Source organism: Amphiura filiformis, chromosome 1 (genome assembly GCF_039555335.1).
Source record: "Amphiura filiformis chromosome 1, Afil_fr2py, whole genome shotgun sequence".
NCBI classification, from domain to species: Eukaryota; Metazoa; Echinodermata; class Ophiuroidea; order Amphilepidida; family Amphiuridae; genus Amphiura; species Amphiura filiformis.
Genome location: NC_092628.1, coordinates 73,975,712 through 73,989,488, shown reverse-complemented (window position 1 = coordinate 73,989,488; position 13,777 = coordinate 73,975,712). Strand labels below are relative to the sequence as shown.

The window sequence follows — 13,777 nt, the reverse complement described above, 5'->3', positions numbered from 1 at the left end:
CTTAGCAACAAAGTTCGTTGCCACAGCAAATTCATCAAATCAGAATGATTCATGCCAACAATACCAACACACAAAGGACGTGACTTCATGGAATTCCAATTATTTGATGACGAAAACCATTATTGCATATTTGTCAGATACCTGTCACACTTTGGGAAATATTGAGGGCGTTATGACAAATTCCCGTTGTAACCTTTGACCTCATCTGCTATTTGGCAAGAGCTTGCGCTGAAAAACGACGAATGGAGTAATTTGTGCGAGTTTGTTTCACGGTTTTTGTGCACTGATGGACATGAGCAATTATTAAAATGATTTTTTATAGTATAATGTTACTTTATGAGTTGATGTAGGAAGCGAAAACGGTGGAAGTGATCGGCATTGGAGTAAGATCATCGTTAGCTTGGCAACGCCCATCCAGCCAACATTCTGTGTACATCAACAGTGCAGAATGCTTGCTATCTGGGAACTGGGTTTAACAGCACAGGTTTTCTTGGGACTCTCCCTTTTTGCCTTTGGTCTAGAAGCGGCTTTAGTTTTATTTCATTTCATTGGTATACTTTATGCGTAAGTATATAACATAAGCTAGTATACTCAGGGTTCGATTTACTTTGAAATATTTGCATAGCAATTTTTAGGAAAATCAAAATCAATGTTCTTAATTAATTATATAGCATGTTTACAACTTTACATTGATTGTAAAAATTGCTATACAAGCTTAAATATATGTAGCAAGTTGTCCAAAATGGAGAGCATTTTACTCTGCTACACCAGGTGAATTGAAGTATTCCAATTATTTTAAGCAAAATGACCGACTAACACCATTCCACTGGTTGCTATAGACTAGAGTCAAGATTCATCAATTCAAATTTCCCTGCCATGATATAGTGCGTCTTGAAGATGGCGAGCCTGTGAAAGAATATACCCTTTTTTAAATATTCCACCACGTCATGGGAAGGGGAAGCCAGGACGGCCTCACACATGTGCTTACAGTCTGTCCAGCACCTCCTGGGAGATACTGAAGGGATGCTGCAGCCAAACAAAATAGTTTCGCTTGCCCAAGATCGCAATAGTTGGAGAAAGCTTGTAGTCGCCTGCTCCACAGCTGACTGATGATGATGATGATGATGTCTCTCTCGAGAACTCTACCCTCAAATTTGCACACAATTTAGTTACCAGTGCTTTAATACACATTCGTCTTTCCCCACAGTGTTGAAGTAGAACTGTCATGACTGTAACTGACAACTGTGAATCCAGATTTCATGATTTGGCTAGCCTAGAGTCCTTTGCTATCATTTTTCTGATGTTTAAATTGAGTGGCCCAGTATAAAAACGGCCCATGGCACATTTTTGAAAAATAGAGGGCGCTGTTGAGAAATGTCAAAGGTCATCCATACAAACATAACACATCATAAATGTAACTCGGGAATGTTGTCAATTTAATCTTTTAAGGTGGCTGTGTACTCTCAGACATGCATGTAGTAAAAGTGCAATAACTTTGTAATTATTCGCATAAAACATATAAAAGTATACATTTTTATGAAGGCAAGACATCAATAAATCTTAATATAAATACAGATTTGGGGTAAAAACAACAATTTTGAAGAAAATCACAAAAAGTGAGTTTTTGGCAATATTTGTTAGGTACATCATAACAAAAAACACTCTTTCCAAAATATTTTATTTTGTTTTCAGCTCAATCTTGAGGCTCCATTCCAAAAACTTTTTTTTTATTTTTTTGATATTGGCCTTATTTTTTGAGATATTGACCATATAAGGCATCAAAATGAACTTTTAAAATTCAAAAACGCCTATTTGCACAAAATGAGGCCCAAAATCAGAAATAGATCAAAATATAAAAAAATGAGAAAACCGTTTCTTGAGTCGATCATGCTTTTTACGATGATCATATTTGCTTACCTATAGATGCTGTATTTATTGAGTTATCGTAGTACCTAAATCGTCATTTTACCGAGAAAATGAACATTGAAATAATGGCCGTTGAAGTTTAAAGTGGTCACATTTTGCACTTTCATCGAATCTCACAGGAGAATGCGACAGTTTTCGTTTTTGTAACTTATATTACGTGAACATCGGGTAAATCCACAGCCCCTTGAGAAGTTTGAGCGAAATCCATTCATAACTTGATATTTAAATCGGGGAAAGAACTTGAAAAAACCCACATTTTATCAGCTAAAACGCGGAGCCATTTGACCACTAGGTTTTTGTGAAATCAGTGCTTCCGTGGTGTTTCCATAAGATGCGCCACAGATGCAGATAAGCGTCAGCGTATCGTCAGCGTATTTGTGCGTTAACAAATTGCGCGATCACGCAACGCGATGAGTTGTTGCGCGTGTACCTTGCTGGTACAACAAAGATTTTCTTTCCTTTTCAATTTCAAACACGAGTGGAATAGTGAAATAAAATCCTTAAAATATTGCAGTTGGAGTTTACAAATCTGGATTTTCATTCCTTGTATTTATAAAAACATAACAAGGTACAAACATATCATAAAAACTCAATTTTGAGAAAGAAACAATGGCTAGAGTACACAGCCGCGTTAAGCATCAAATGTATTTTATTGAACATTCGTACATTTACAGTGCCTGATTTCTCCCAATGACGAAAAATGTGCCATGGGCCGTTTTTATACTGGGCCACTCAATTTGGATGATAGTTATTACGGTATCCGTTTTAACTGTTCCAACTTCAGTGACACCTCGTGCATTTTCCTTACCATTTTGGTAGGATAAAGGCCAATGTTCACTGGAGGGACATGGAAGGCCCATGGAAATTAAAAGGCGTCACTGGAGCTGAATAGATAAGTCAACTTTTTTAGAGCAAAGATGGTTGCCTATTTTGAACAGAACAGTAATTACAGCCTAACAACATTTTATTTATTTTAGATGTGATCGCCTGTTGCAGTTGTTGTGATCGGTTGTGTTTACTTCCGAACTTCCTTTCATTGCTTTTTAGCTTTTCAGACAGTGTCGTGCTTTATCAATACTATTATGTACTACTGTCTGTTCAATTAGCTTAGATTCTTGAATTTTTAAGATATTTGAAAAAATAAAAAATGCTGCCAAAGTCATCAAAGAAAAGTGTTAGCACAGCCTTAGACCCAACGTGATTTATACTTTTCAAATTCCCAAGTTCAATTTAAAACACGATTTCTTTTCAATTTTGCCTCATTTTAGGCAGTTACTTGGGTCCACCCAAAGGGTTCGCGACATTTTACAAATCGAGTGGGACGGTCCATTCTCAACTTAGGGCATAGACCCTATCCAATATAGCAAAACAACCTGTTCACCAATCTGTCCTGTCATTTCAATAGATTGAATGAACTGCACTCCGCCATAACTACGGTGAAGGACACCGGTTCAAATCCTTTGTTTGGAGCCAGTCGATAAAATGATGCAGGGCCTCTATTGTTATACCGTTCCGGTTATTGGATAGGTTCTATAGGTGATGATGGTCCACCGTTTTTTGTTACACGAAATTATATGGCGCGATTACGTTTTATGCATAAGGTCATGTTTTTTATACTGGGTACCAATTGCGTGACATATGATTTTTCAAACAAATCACATGCTTTTACAGGTTTGGTGCTATAACTCGATAAGTTTACACTAGAACCCAATAAAAGTATATATATTCTGAGAGCATATACTCGGATGATTTCAGAAACGATACAATGAGAGTCATTATACAGGGTGACTCATAATAATACAGGGTGTAACAAACAACATTAGGTCAAAATGTTAATTCAGTTATGGGGTCACACCTGAACATACATTGATAATGTAAAGTTTTGACACATGTTTGATATATTTAACTTAATTGCCCACCCAGCCATACAGAACTTTTACCGGTCAAGTACTTCGATTATGTAAATACAGGGTGGTCAAAAATCTATCAATATTTATATGAATTTCTTCAAAACACCCCCTATCTGGCACTGGAGATGCAAATTTTCATGATTGATGTGTGTAATTAGATGTAAAATAAGCTCAACAATCCAATTTTGAAAGGTAAAAGAAAATTTGACAAAGCATTTTTCGTAAAAAATGACTTTTCAGATCAAATTAGAGCATGAGGGCGCTCTTTCAGATTTGTCACAAGCTTTGTATGTTTTAATAAATATTAGTTTACCAAAGTAACAAGGATTACAACCAAGGTCTGCTTACAAAATTTGAGGCTTTTATCATGTTTCGTTCAACCGTAGCACCCATTTCAATATTCCCTACATGAAATCCCTATTTAAATTACACACAGGTCAATGAACTTTATTCATGTAGCAACAAGTAATTAGTAATTTTCAATTGTCCAATTAACAAATTCTGAGGCAGTGAATGCTAAAATTGGTATCACTTGGCTTATATCAAGTACAGAAACAAGTAGAAACCCATCAATAATGTTTATTGAGACAATGTGTACAAAATCACCATTGTACATCATTGTCCTGCTCCGCCACCTCCTGCTCCGCCACCTCATCCACCCCTGCCTAATTCCACTTAACGAGCTTTACTAATTAGTCGAAATGAATTGTTTTAGTTTCCTCTTCTGATTCTTTTAGCCTACTAAATTGCTTACAAAATAAGACCAAAGCCAGGTCTCTGTGATGTAGCACTAGAAAAATATCAGCATCTAAAGTGAGAAATTTTGTCTTGCATGTCACAAATCCACCATATTTGGGGTCCCAACATAAAAAACATGACCATAACATTATTCTGAGCATTATTTTTTCCTAAACATTTTTTCCCATCTTATTTCAACTGGTTTACAATGTAAATTGAGTTTTGTTTAATACCATCATTCCTTCCCAAGAATATCAGCATTAAGCTTGACATTTTCAGATACAGTGACTTTTCAAAAATTGCTTTCTGTAACCTGATTATTTTGAATAATATTTTCTTGTACAAAAGTTCTTTTGTCCTTCTCATAGTTTGTATTCAACAAACAAAAAGTAATAACTAATTGAAAATAAATGTGTAGTTTTATAATAGGCCTAAATGCCTACACCTTCTCAGATCCATTCGCAAAATAAATTCATAAAGTAAATAAATAAATAAATAAATAAATAAATAAATAAATAAATAAATAAATAAATAAATAAATAAATAAATAAATAAATAAATAAATAAATAAATAAATAAATAAATAAATAAATACGCAAGGCATGTATTTATATATGCTGGGTCTATTTTAGAAAACTTACATGTAGTTCATAAATAATAAGGTAATGTTTCAACAGTAGGATTTCAACACAAATCTGAAATAGGCCTACTGACAAATATAGCTATTTTGCTGGACAATTCTTGATGCGGATGGTCGAATAAATACTATCTCAGCGCATTGTGACATATCGTCCGGCGTCCCCATTGCTCTAAATGGATTGATTCAAAAAAGTTTATGGTACCCGACGTTCTACGGCTTGTTTTGAAAATATCGCGGGAAAAGACCAAAATTGAAAAGAAATGGGGTTTTAAATTGAACTTTAGAATTTGAAAAGTATAAATCACGTTAGGTCTAAGGCTGTGCTAACACTTTTCTTTGATGACTTTGACCGCAATTTTGTATTTTTTCAAATATCTTAAAAATTCAAGAATCTAAGCTAATTGAACAGACAGTACCAGACATGCTAGATTTTGATAGCAAAGGACACTGAAACTCAAAAAGTTGAATGTGAAGCCCCGGGTGTGAAGCTATCGGAGAGCAAATTCACAGTTATAGTTCTTTAATAAAGGACTAAATTATTACTTTCCGATCAATGTTAAGTTTTGCATCAAGTATACTATAAACCATTGCCAAACATTTTAAATAGAGTTATGAATTAAGGCACGTGCAGGGCTTCAAAAATGATGAAAACTGGTGTAAACATGGTCAAAACAATTTTTTGAAAGTAAGTGAAAATGTCTATTTTTCTAGGAGCTTTTATTGTCGAAAAGCAAATTAAAATAATCGGAACCGCAAGAAACATACTATTCATAAAATCAGCATCACTTCCTTCACATGTTAAGATATATCAAATGAGTGGAAAGTGGGAAAAATTTTCTCTGAAAAATACATCATATATTCACATTATTTGTGAAATTCACCATGTATTGAATACGGTACATCTATCAGAATTGCGTCATGCAGTAAACACGTTTTAAGAAATGCAAAGCTACGCTAGCTAAAATTACCATCAAAACAAGCATACATGTAAAAACGGTTGGTCTAAGACAGTCAGGATCACTATGAATGGTACCAAATACCTTAATTGTCAGGTTCATTTGAGTTTGAATAAAATGACTGTGTAGCAGTACAAGGATAGCCAGAGGTTATCTTTTGAGTCTTTCATGATCACTTGAGCATGCATGACCACGTCCCATGAGCAGTGTTCGAAATAAGCACTTATCCTCTTGTCCTCTTGTCCAAAAACCACTGGGGACAACCATATTGAGATATGTACTTATCCTCTGGACAACCACTATATTTTACCTCTTAAATATGACACATTTTGGGGACAACCAAAATGTTTTGAGGACAAGCAGAATTTATGCTTTAGTTGTCCCCAGGATAACCTCCATATTTTCCTTATTTCGGACACTGCCCATGAGTACACGAAGATAGGTCATGTCACAAATAGAAAGGCCTATGAATTATGACGGTATTATGTCAAGGTCAAATGAGTAAGCCAGGACAGGTGAGAATATCAAATTTATGAATGAACATACCACAATGAATGAACACGTTCCTGCCACTCAACCATGACAACATGTTCACAGGGAGGCTACTGGACATACAGTTGCACACATAGTTGTGTGTGTGTCTAAAAATGGCACACTGTTCAGTCAATTGAAATTCTCAATGTGCCTGGTGGGCTCAGGCCTAGCCTGCTAACTAAGAATATCTGTGATTGGTTGCTCAAGTTTGTACACATTTTGTTGAAAAAATTAATGACTCATTATTCCCAATTTGAATTTGACTTCACTCTGTGTTTTAAATGGGTATCGTTATCTTTACATGCCTGTTGAACATTTTACTGAATATAAATTTTACTGGAAATGCTAACTGAACTTTTTAATTTGATTTGTACTCTGACTTTAGAAAATGTGTGATGTACCGAAAACCAAGTGTCAATATAGCCAGAGAAGAACTACCTGGTGTTTCTATTCTAAAACCCATGGTTGGAGTTGATCCACATCTACAGGAAAACTTAGAAAGTTACTTCAAGATTGATTATCCCAAAGTAAGTACATTTCTGTCTTGTCCTGTAATTTGCAACTCATAGAGTGTCCAAAATTAATTTGGTGGTAGTGGAATCCTTGCATGATTGTGGTCAGAAGATGAACCACAAGGGACAAGCTTTAAACATTCATCAGTAAACAAAAAACAAATAAGTTTACAAAATTTATGCCTGTTTCATGTCAGGTTTTGTCTGCAAAAATAGATATACATGTACCAACATTTTTCTTGTCAAAATTGTACAGAGGGGTAATGATTCCTCTGTCATCCATTGTAGCACCAGCTCTGGGTACTTCTGGACATCAGAACTCTTGAGAATCATTTACCTATCTCTGCCATCAGAGCTATCATGTACCAGACATGCATGGTAGACAACTGGAGAGTGATCATTACTCCCTTGTCCCTTCAAAATAGGGATCTACAAATCACAATTCTAACCAAATCTGACACTATCTTCAAAATTGAGAATGATTATAAGAACTTCTTGGAGTATTTTTAGTAGTTTAGTCAAGTAAGCATGGGTATGGGTGTGGGAAAATGCCATGTACTTGATAATCCGTTTTCTGACTTTAACTGTTTAAAAGTTACAATGTAAGACTTTACTTAACTTCTCAATATAAACATGATGACACTTTATGCTCAAAAATTGAATCAGTATATTTAGGTTTTGTTTTGACATTGAGTAGTAGTCCATCATGTGCCTAATCAGTCCACCACCATTTGACCTATTTTGCAGTATGAGTTGCTACTATGTGTGCAAGAAGAAGGAGACCCGTGTTTACAAATAGTCAAACCTCTTATGGAGAGTTATCCACAAGTAGATGCACATTTATTTATAGGTAAGTTTTCCTACGGGATAACAAATCATGATTCACTTGCAAGTCATCTATCAATCCTAATCAAAACTAACTTCTCAGGCATTTATAACTAAAATCATGTGACTGTATTTATACCAGAACAATTAACATGCTCATGAATGAGTTATTTACCCGGGGTTATTTATCAACATACAGTACCGGTATTCAATGTCATCAGACTAGGTTTGTCTTCATAAAGTTAAAAAACACCTTCAAAATATTGTTTATTCAATCAACTTTTTGTTATATGGCTGTATGCTGCCTAAATTGTACCCGATCCTTTTTTTTAAGATACATTTTTTTAATTGGTGTGAAGATAAAAATTAAGTTGTAAATGGTGTGGATATTATAATAAATTGATAAGTTCGGATATTTTTACCCAGTTTTAGTAGTTGTTTATGAAGGGTCCTAGTAAATCCCTATAAGTTACAAAAGGTACTGAACGTAAATTATTGAGTGAAATGGATTTTACAATGCGTGTAAAGTTTCGTTGGATTTTGAGACTGGGGAAAACCATTGAAAGCAAAGAAAGAAAGTCTTATTTTGATTGTGAATCCCTGTGTGTATTTCACTAAACTTTAAATCCTTCATAAACTCAAGTAACTCTTACGAATACCTAGTTTTACTAGTAGCAACTTTACGAAGGGTCCCTGTAGTAATTCCTTAAATTACTTACGATGGTAAATCATTTTGGTGAAATGGATTTTACGATGTGTTGTAAAGTTACTTGTACATTGGATTTGGAGACTTTCAAAGCTTTGTAAAGTTTAGTGAAATGGACCCTGGACTCTAACCAATAACCATGGCACATTTCATGTTCATTGTGAGATATACTCCGCTCAATTTATGATAATTTTTTCTAACACATTATAAACATCTCACAGGTGAAAAATGCATGCATGAAGGTAAGCTTTTGTCATATCAGTCACTAGATAAGATTGTAATGTCAGAGTTTAAGACCTTGGCAGTTTGGCACATTTCATCAGTACAAACTTCACAAAAACAAAGAGGTGTATTCACAATGCAAAGAGGTTAGACCAGAGCGTCCCAACTCCACCCTGTTTGTGTGTGGCTTATAAAGGGCAAAATAGTTTCACCATGCCATGTATTATGATTCGGCAGTGTGAATAAAGTGCATGTTCTGCACCGGATGTGTCATGTGATCATGCATGCGCTATTAAAGTGCTACATGTACATACACGATGTACTGTACACCTTTGTAATTTTCAAGCTTGTCAAGACACCAATTGTCGTTCTATTATGGGCCTTTGCTAATAAGTGCCAGAGCGAAACATATGGGGATATTTGGAGTCCAGACTGTGCAGTCTTACCTCTTTGTGATGAATATGCATCACAGTGAATAGTTTCTTGTCAGCACAATTGATTTCAAACGTGCAGTACAAACATGTGTTTCAACAAATCATCTTAAACAGCCCAAGATCTTTTACTTTGAAATTAATGTGTGCTATTTCCAGTTCCAGAAATGTATGGGATTAATTTTTCCGAATTCAAAAATGTTACATGTTAGCAAATTTGGTGAGATGCATAATCATGTTAATCTCAATATCTTATTTAGATTTTCATAAAATACAGTTTAAGGCTGCTCCAAATTAATGTGATTGTTCACTCTTACTGTGATTATTTTGTGTGAAAATTTAAGGAAATAAGTACATTTTCAGGAATTTTTTCTGGCGTTTCAGAATTTATTTACAAGTGGGCATCTCTGCACTTACATGAAAGTATTTGGAAAAATTAATTCCCCAATTTACGGGATTGTGAAATTTATGTATTGAGACAACAACGCTACACAATGTTGTTACTAAACAGCCGGTTGCTAAGGTATGAGCTTCTGTAATAAGGTACGCTCACACATCAACATGATGCCAGTCACGTACACCGGTGTCCGAGAATTATAGCAATAGAGGTGTTTTATCTCAATGCACCGCTTGAGAATTTGATGCACATGTTTATCATTTTCTTAACACTTCTACACCCATAGATTCATCTGAAAGCTTTATTCAACTTGTAGCGTATGGTTAGCTTTTAAACCAGTATATATCTTGTTATCATCTGACTTCATATGGTGCACAACTTTGGCTGGTGGCTTGTTCCCTCAGCAAATTGTGCTTCAATATCTTGAGCTTTTCCTTTCTGTGTGTTTTAATTTGTGTTTTGGGGGAGATATAGTTGTTTATTTTAGGTTTTTGCCAGAGTATATCACCTAACATCTGAAAAATGCTTCTATTTGTCTGTATTTTGACTCATCCTTGTTTGTTATATTATTTACTATGTCAACAAAGCCACAGTTCTACAATTAAAAAAATAACTCCTTCAATGTACTATTTTCATCTTCTGTTTCAACTTTATGTAACTTCCTTACTGACAAAGCACCCAGCTGGGTCATGTTTGATTTGCAGTGTTATGTTGACATCACCACCTCACCACCATCTCATCAACTATGTGCTTATTATGTACAACTCTGTTGACACTTGGAAAAGTTGCAATTCAATTTCACATCATTTCATTTTCATACATTTGTAGAATAAAGAGTTGTCAATAGTTTAATAGGTTTGACTTATTCACTAACAAGGTCCAACATACAATGTTGCTTAGGAGCACCAAATAGTCTTAGTTCAATTTTACCTCTAAAAGTTGCTCTCGAATTGCGTCTTTTGCTAATAAACAGTTGGTACAATTGAATTTGTGATTTGTATATCACTGTATAAACATGGTCCAAGTAGTTCAATTCAGATTTCTCTGCAGACAACACAACTGGTGCCAATCTACTTTTAGTATATGAACATCCCGGGGAACATCCACATACAAAAGCAATTAATTAATTAATTATGGTAATCATTTCAATTAAATTCCAGGTTGAAATTGAATCTCAACTTTTCCTAGTACAAACAGGATAACCTTTAAAAGCATTTTATTAAATCATGAATTGATCAACAAAATGACCTCAGAAAACATGACCACCTTTCAAGGTTGGGCTAATTGTAAGTGGCTATTATGTTCATTTGTACTGTTGGATGAGATGTAATTTCCATGTTTATGCAAATTTGGAGGACAAGATAAGAAGTGCCTTTTCATTTTCAGCTTAGAATATTTTAAAACAAGTTATAATATTATAATAAACACATCACAAGAAATAAGTCCCCTCTCAAAATTTTGTCATAACATCGTAAAATAAAACTTTGAACCAATAAAACTACTTTGAAATAATTATATGACTGTTTACTAAGTGTTGTGTGAAAATGAAAGATGTCCATGACTTCATGGCTGAATGAGTCCAAATTAAAGACAAAATGCCCTTTCCAAAAGTCACAAAGTAGGCCCGCCAGATGCTTGTTAACTGCAAGGTGTATTGGGACAAGGAATGGGACTGGCCATCTTACAACTCACTGTGCTGAGCTCTGCACCAAGAAGGGGATTTGCATGGATGAATGATCAAGAATCGATACACATTAGAGTAAATGTACACTTGGTGAGGATTTTAAACTGCACTCAACTACATGGGTTTTTCCATTAGTAACAAGACATGAATCAACTTTTGTGACAAGCATACATGTAGGCCTAGTACTTTGTGACTTTGAAAAGGGCAGTTTTTGTCTTCAATTTGGGCTAGCCTTGACTTCAAGTGTATTTTTCTCAATGCAACATAAAATGCATTAATCTTGAACTGGGATTATCCATTCAATTTAAACAATGAAAGCAGTGCATTTAAATACCATATATGTCATGGTTGAAAAACCCAACCAACCTGTGTTCTCTTGAATTTGAATGAATGAATATCCAATCAAAAGTTAATTGTGCAACCTTGGACACTTTGAGGCATAATTTGTGACTTAAAAACACACAGAAATCCAGAATACCAAGCAGCATCTTGTAGAAATTTAGCTTTTGTCATTTAAATAATAAATATCCAAAAATTGACCTTAAAAACAGGCTTCAATTGTCTTTGGGAGCTCAATAATTATGTTAAATTATCTGTATGCAACAACAAATCAACAAAAATTATGCAGCAGTTGAAGCATGGAAAAAAATTACCATTGATGGCCACTTTACAAACAGTTTTGTGTTCATGTATTGTAGTGTTTTCAGCTTAATGTCTGTGTGTCCTTTTCTTCCATGACTTCAATCCTAGGCTTGGTAATAAATGCAAATATGTGTAGTTTTAAGGGATTCTGGGTATGAATACAGCTTTATCTGTGAAATTATCTTTATAATACCTGCATATTTTATCCTGAAAAAAATGGGACCATGCTTTTATACTATACTATTCAATAAACCTCATTTAAGTTATGCTTATTTATACATATGAATATATGAGAGGGTATTGGTCATTGATGAGTGGGTATCATCTTCAGCTAAAGATTCACATCAAAGAGATGACAGGATTTGAGATAATACAAGAACAGGGTGACAAAGTCATTGCAAATATTGCCTTTTAGAGCACATCAGAGATATATTTGGCATGTATTTTTAAGAACTTCATAAATGCATCTGATTAAAAATGAATATGCACATATAGGTACATGTACTTATTTTTAGGCTTACAAGGGGCTGCAAGGATGCAGAAGATACCCTCTTACCAATGGCCATGTCCCGCTAGGCCTGGAGGCTTCTTTATTACTAGGCGGTTACCCGTATTTCGCGGTTCTCGGCTGTCATAGTTATTGGCTTTTGCAGATCTCAAACGTGGGCTTCCTTGGCCAAAGTTACACCCACCGATCAAGTTTGAGCTCCATGAGCAATTTGTAATCTTTGTTTTTTGACCTATGACCTCTCAACCGTAGGTCTGACAAAAAAGGTCACGATGGAACTTTTGTTTGTGAGTCCAATTTCCACCTACCCACCAAGTATGAGCTCCATAGGCAATTTGAAATTTTTACCTTTTTGACCTTTGACCTCTTAACCGCAGGTCTGAAGAAAAGGTCACCGTGGAAACTTTTGTTTGTTAGTCCAAGGTCCACCCACCTACCAAGTTTGAGATCCATAGGGACAATTGAAAATTTTGACATTTCTTGACCTATGACCTCTTAACCGTGGGTCTGATGAAAAGATCACTGTGGAAACTTTTGTTTGTTAGTCCAAGGTCCACCCACCCACCAAGTTTGAGCTCAATGGGAGCAATTTGAAATTGTTACCTTTCTTGACCTATGACCTCTTAACCGTAGGTATGATGAAAAGGTCACCGTGGAAACTTTTGTTTGTTAGTCCAAGGTCAACCCACCCACCAAGTTTGAGCGCCATAGGAGCAATTTGAAATTGTTACCTTTCTTGACCTATGACCTCTTAACTGTAGGTATGATGAAAAGGTCACCGTGGAAACTTTTGTTTGTTAGTCCAAGGTCCACCCACCTACCAAGTTTGAGTTCCATAGGGGCAATTTGAAATTTTACCTTTCTTGACCTATGACCTCTTAACCGTAGGGTATGATGAAAAAGGTCACTGTAGAAACTTTTGTTTGTTAGTCCAAGGTCCACCCACCCACCAAGTTTGAGCTCCATAGGAGCAATTTGAATTTGTTACCTTTCTTGACCTATAACCTCTTAACCGTAGGTATGATGAAAAGGTCACTGTGGAAACTTTTGTTTGTTAGTCCAAGGTCCACCCACCCACCAAGTTTGAGCTCCATAGGGGCAGTTTGAAATTTTTACCTTTCTTGACCTTTGACCTCTTAACCGTTG

At 35.3% G+C, this 13,777-nt stretch overlaps 1 protein-coding gene across 2 annotated transcripts in view; it reads left to right on the top strand.

Moving 5' to 3' along the window:
* Positions 1-228: 228 nt before the first annotated feature.
* Positions 229-13,777, top strand: part of LOC140153085 (ceramide glucosyltransferase-like) — a 30,131-nt gene continuing 16,582 nt past the window's right edge. The window contains exons 1-4 of one of the 2 annotated variants that reach the window (XM_072175706.1): positions 229-564; positions 7,090-7,231; positions 7,964-8,066; positions 8,969-8,989. In XM_072175706.1, coding sequence (XP_072031807.1) covers positions 449-564; positions 7,090-7,231; positions 7,964-8,066; positions 8,969-8,989 — 382 coding nt within the window. In that variant the 5' untranslated portion in view covers positions 229-448. The remainder of the gene's footprint in view (positions 565-7,089; positions 7,232-7,963; positions 8,067-8,968; positions 8,990-13,777) is intronic. The other variant, XM_072175714.1, reaches the window with a different exon arrangement.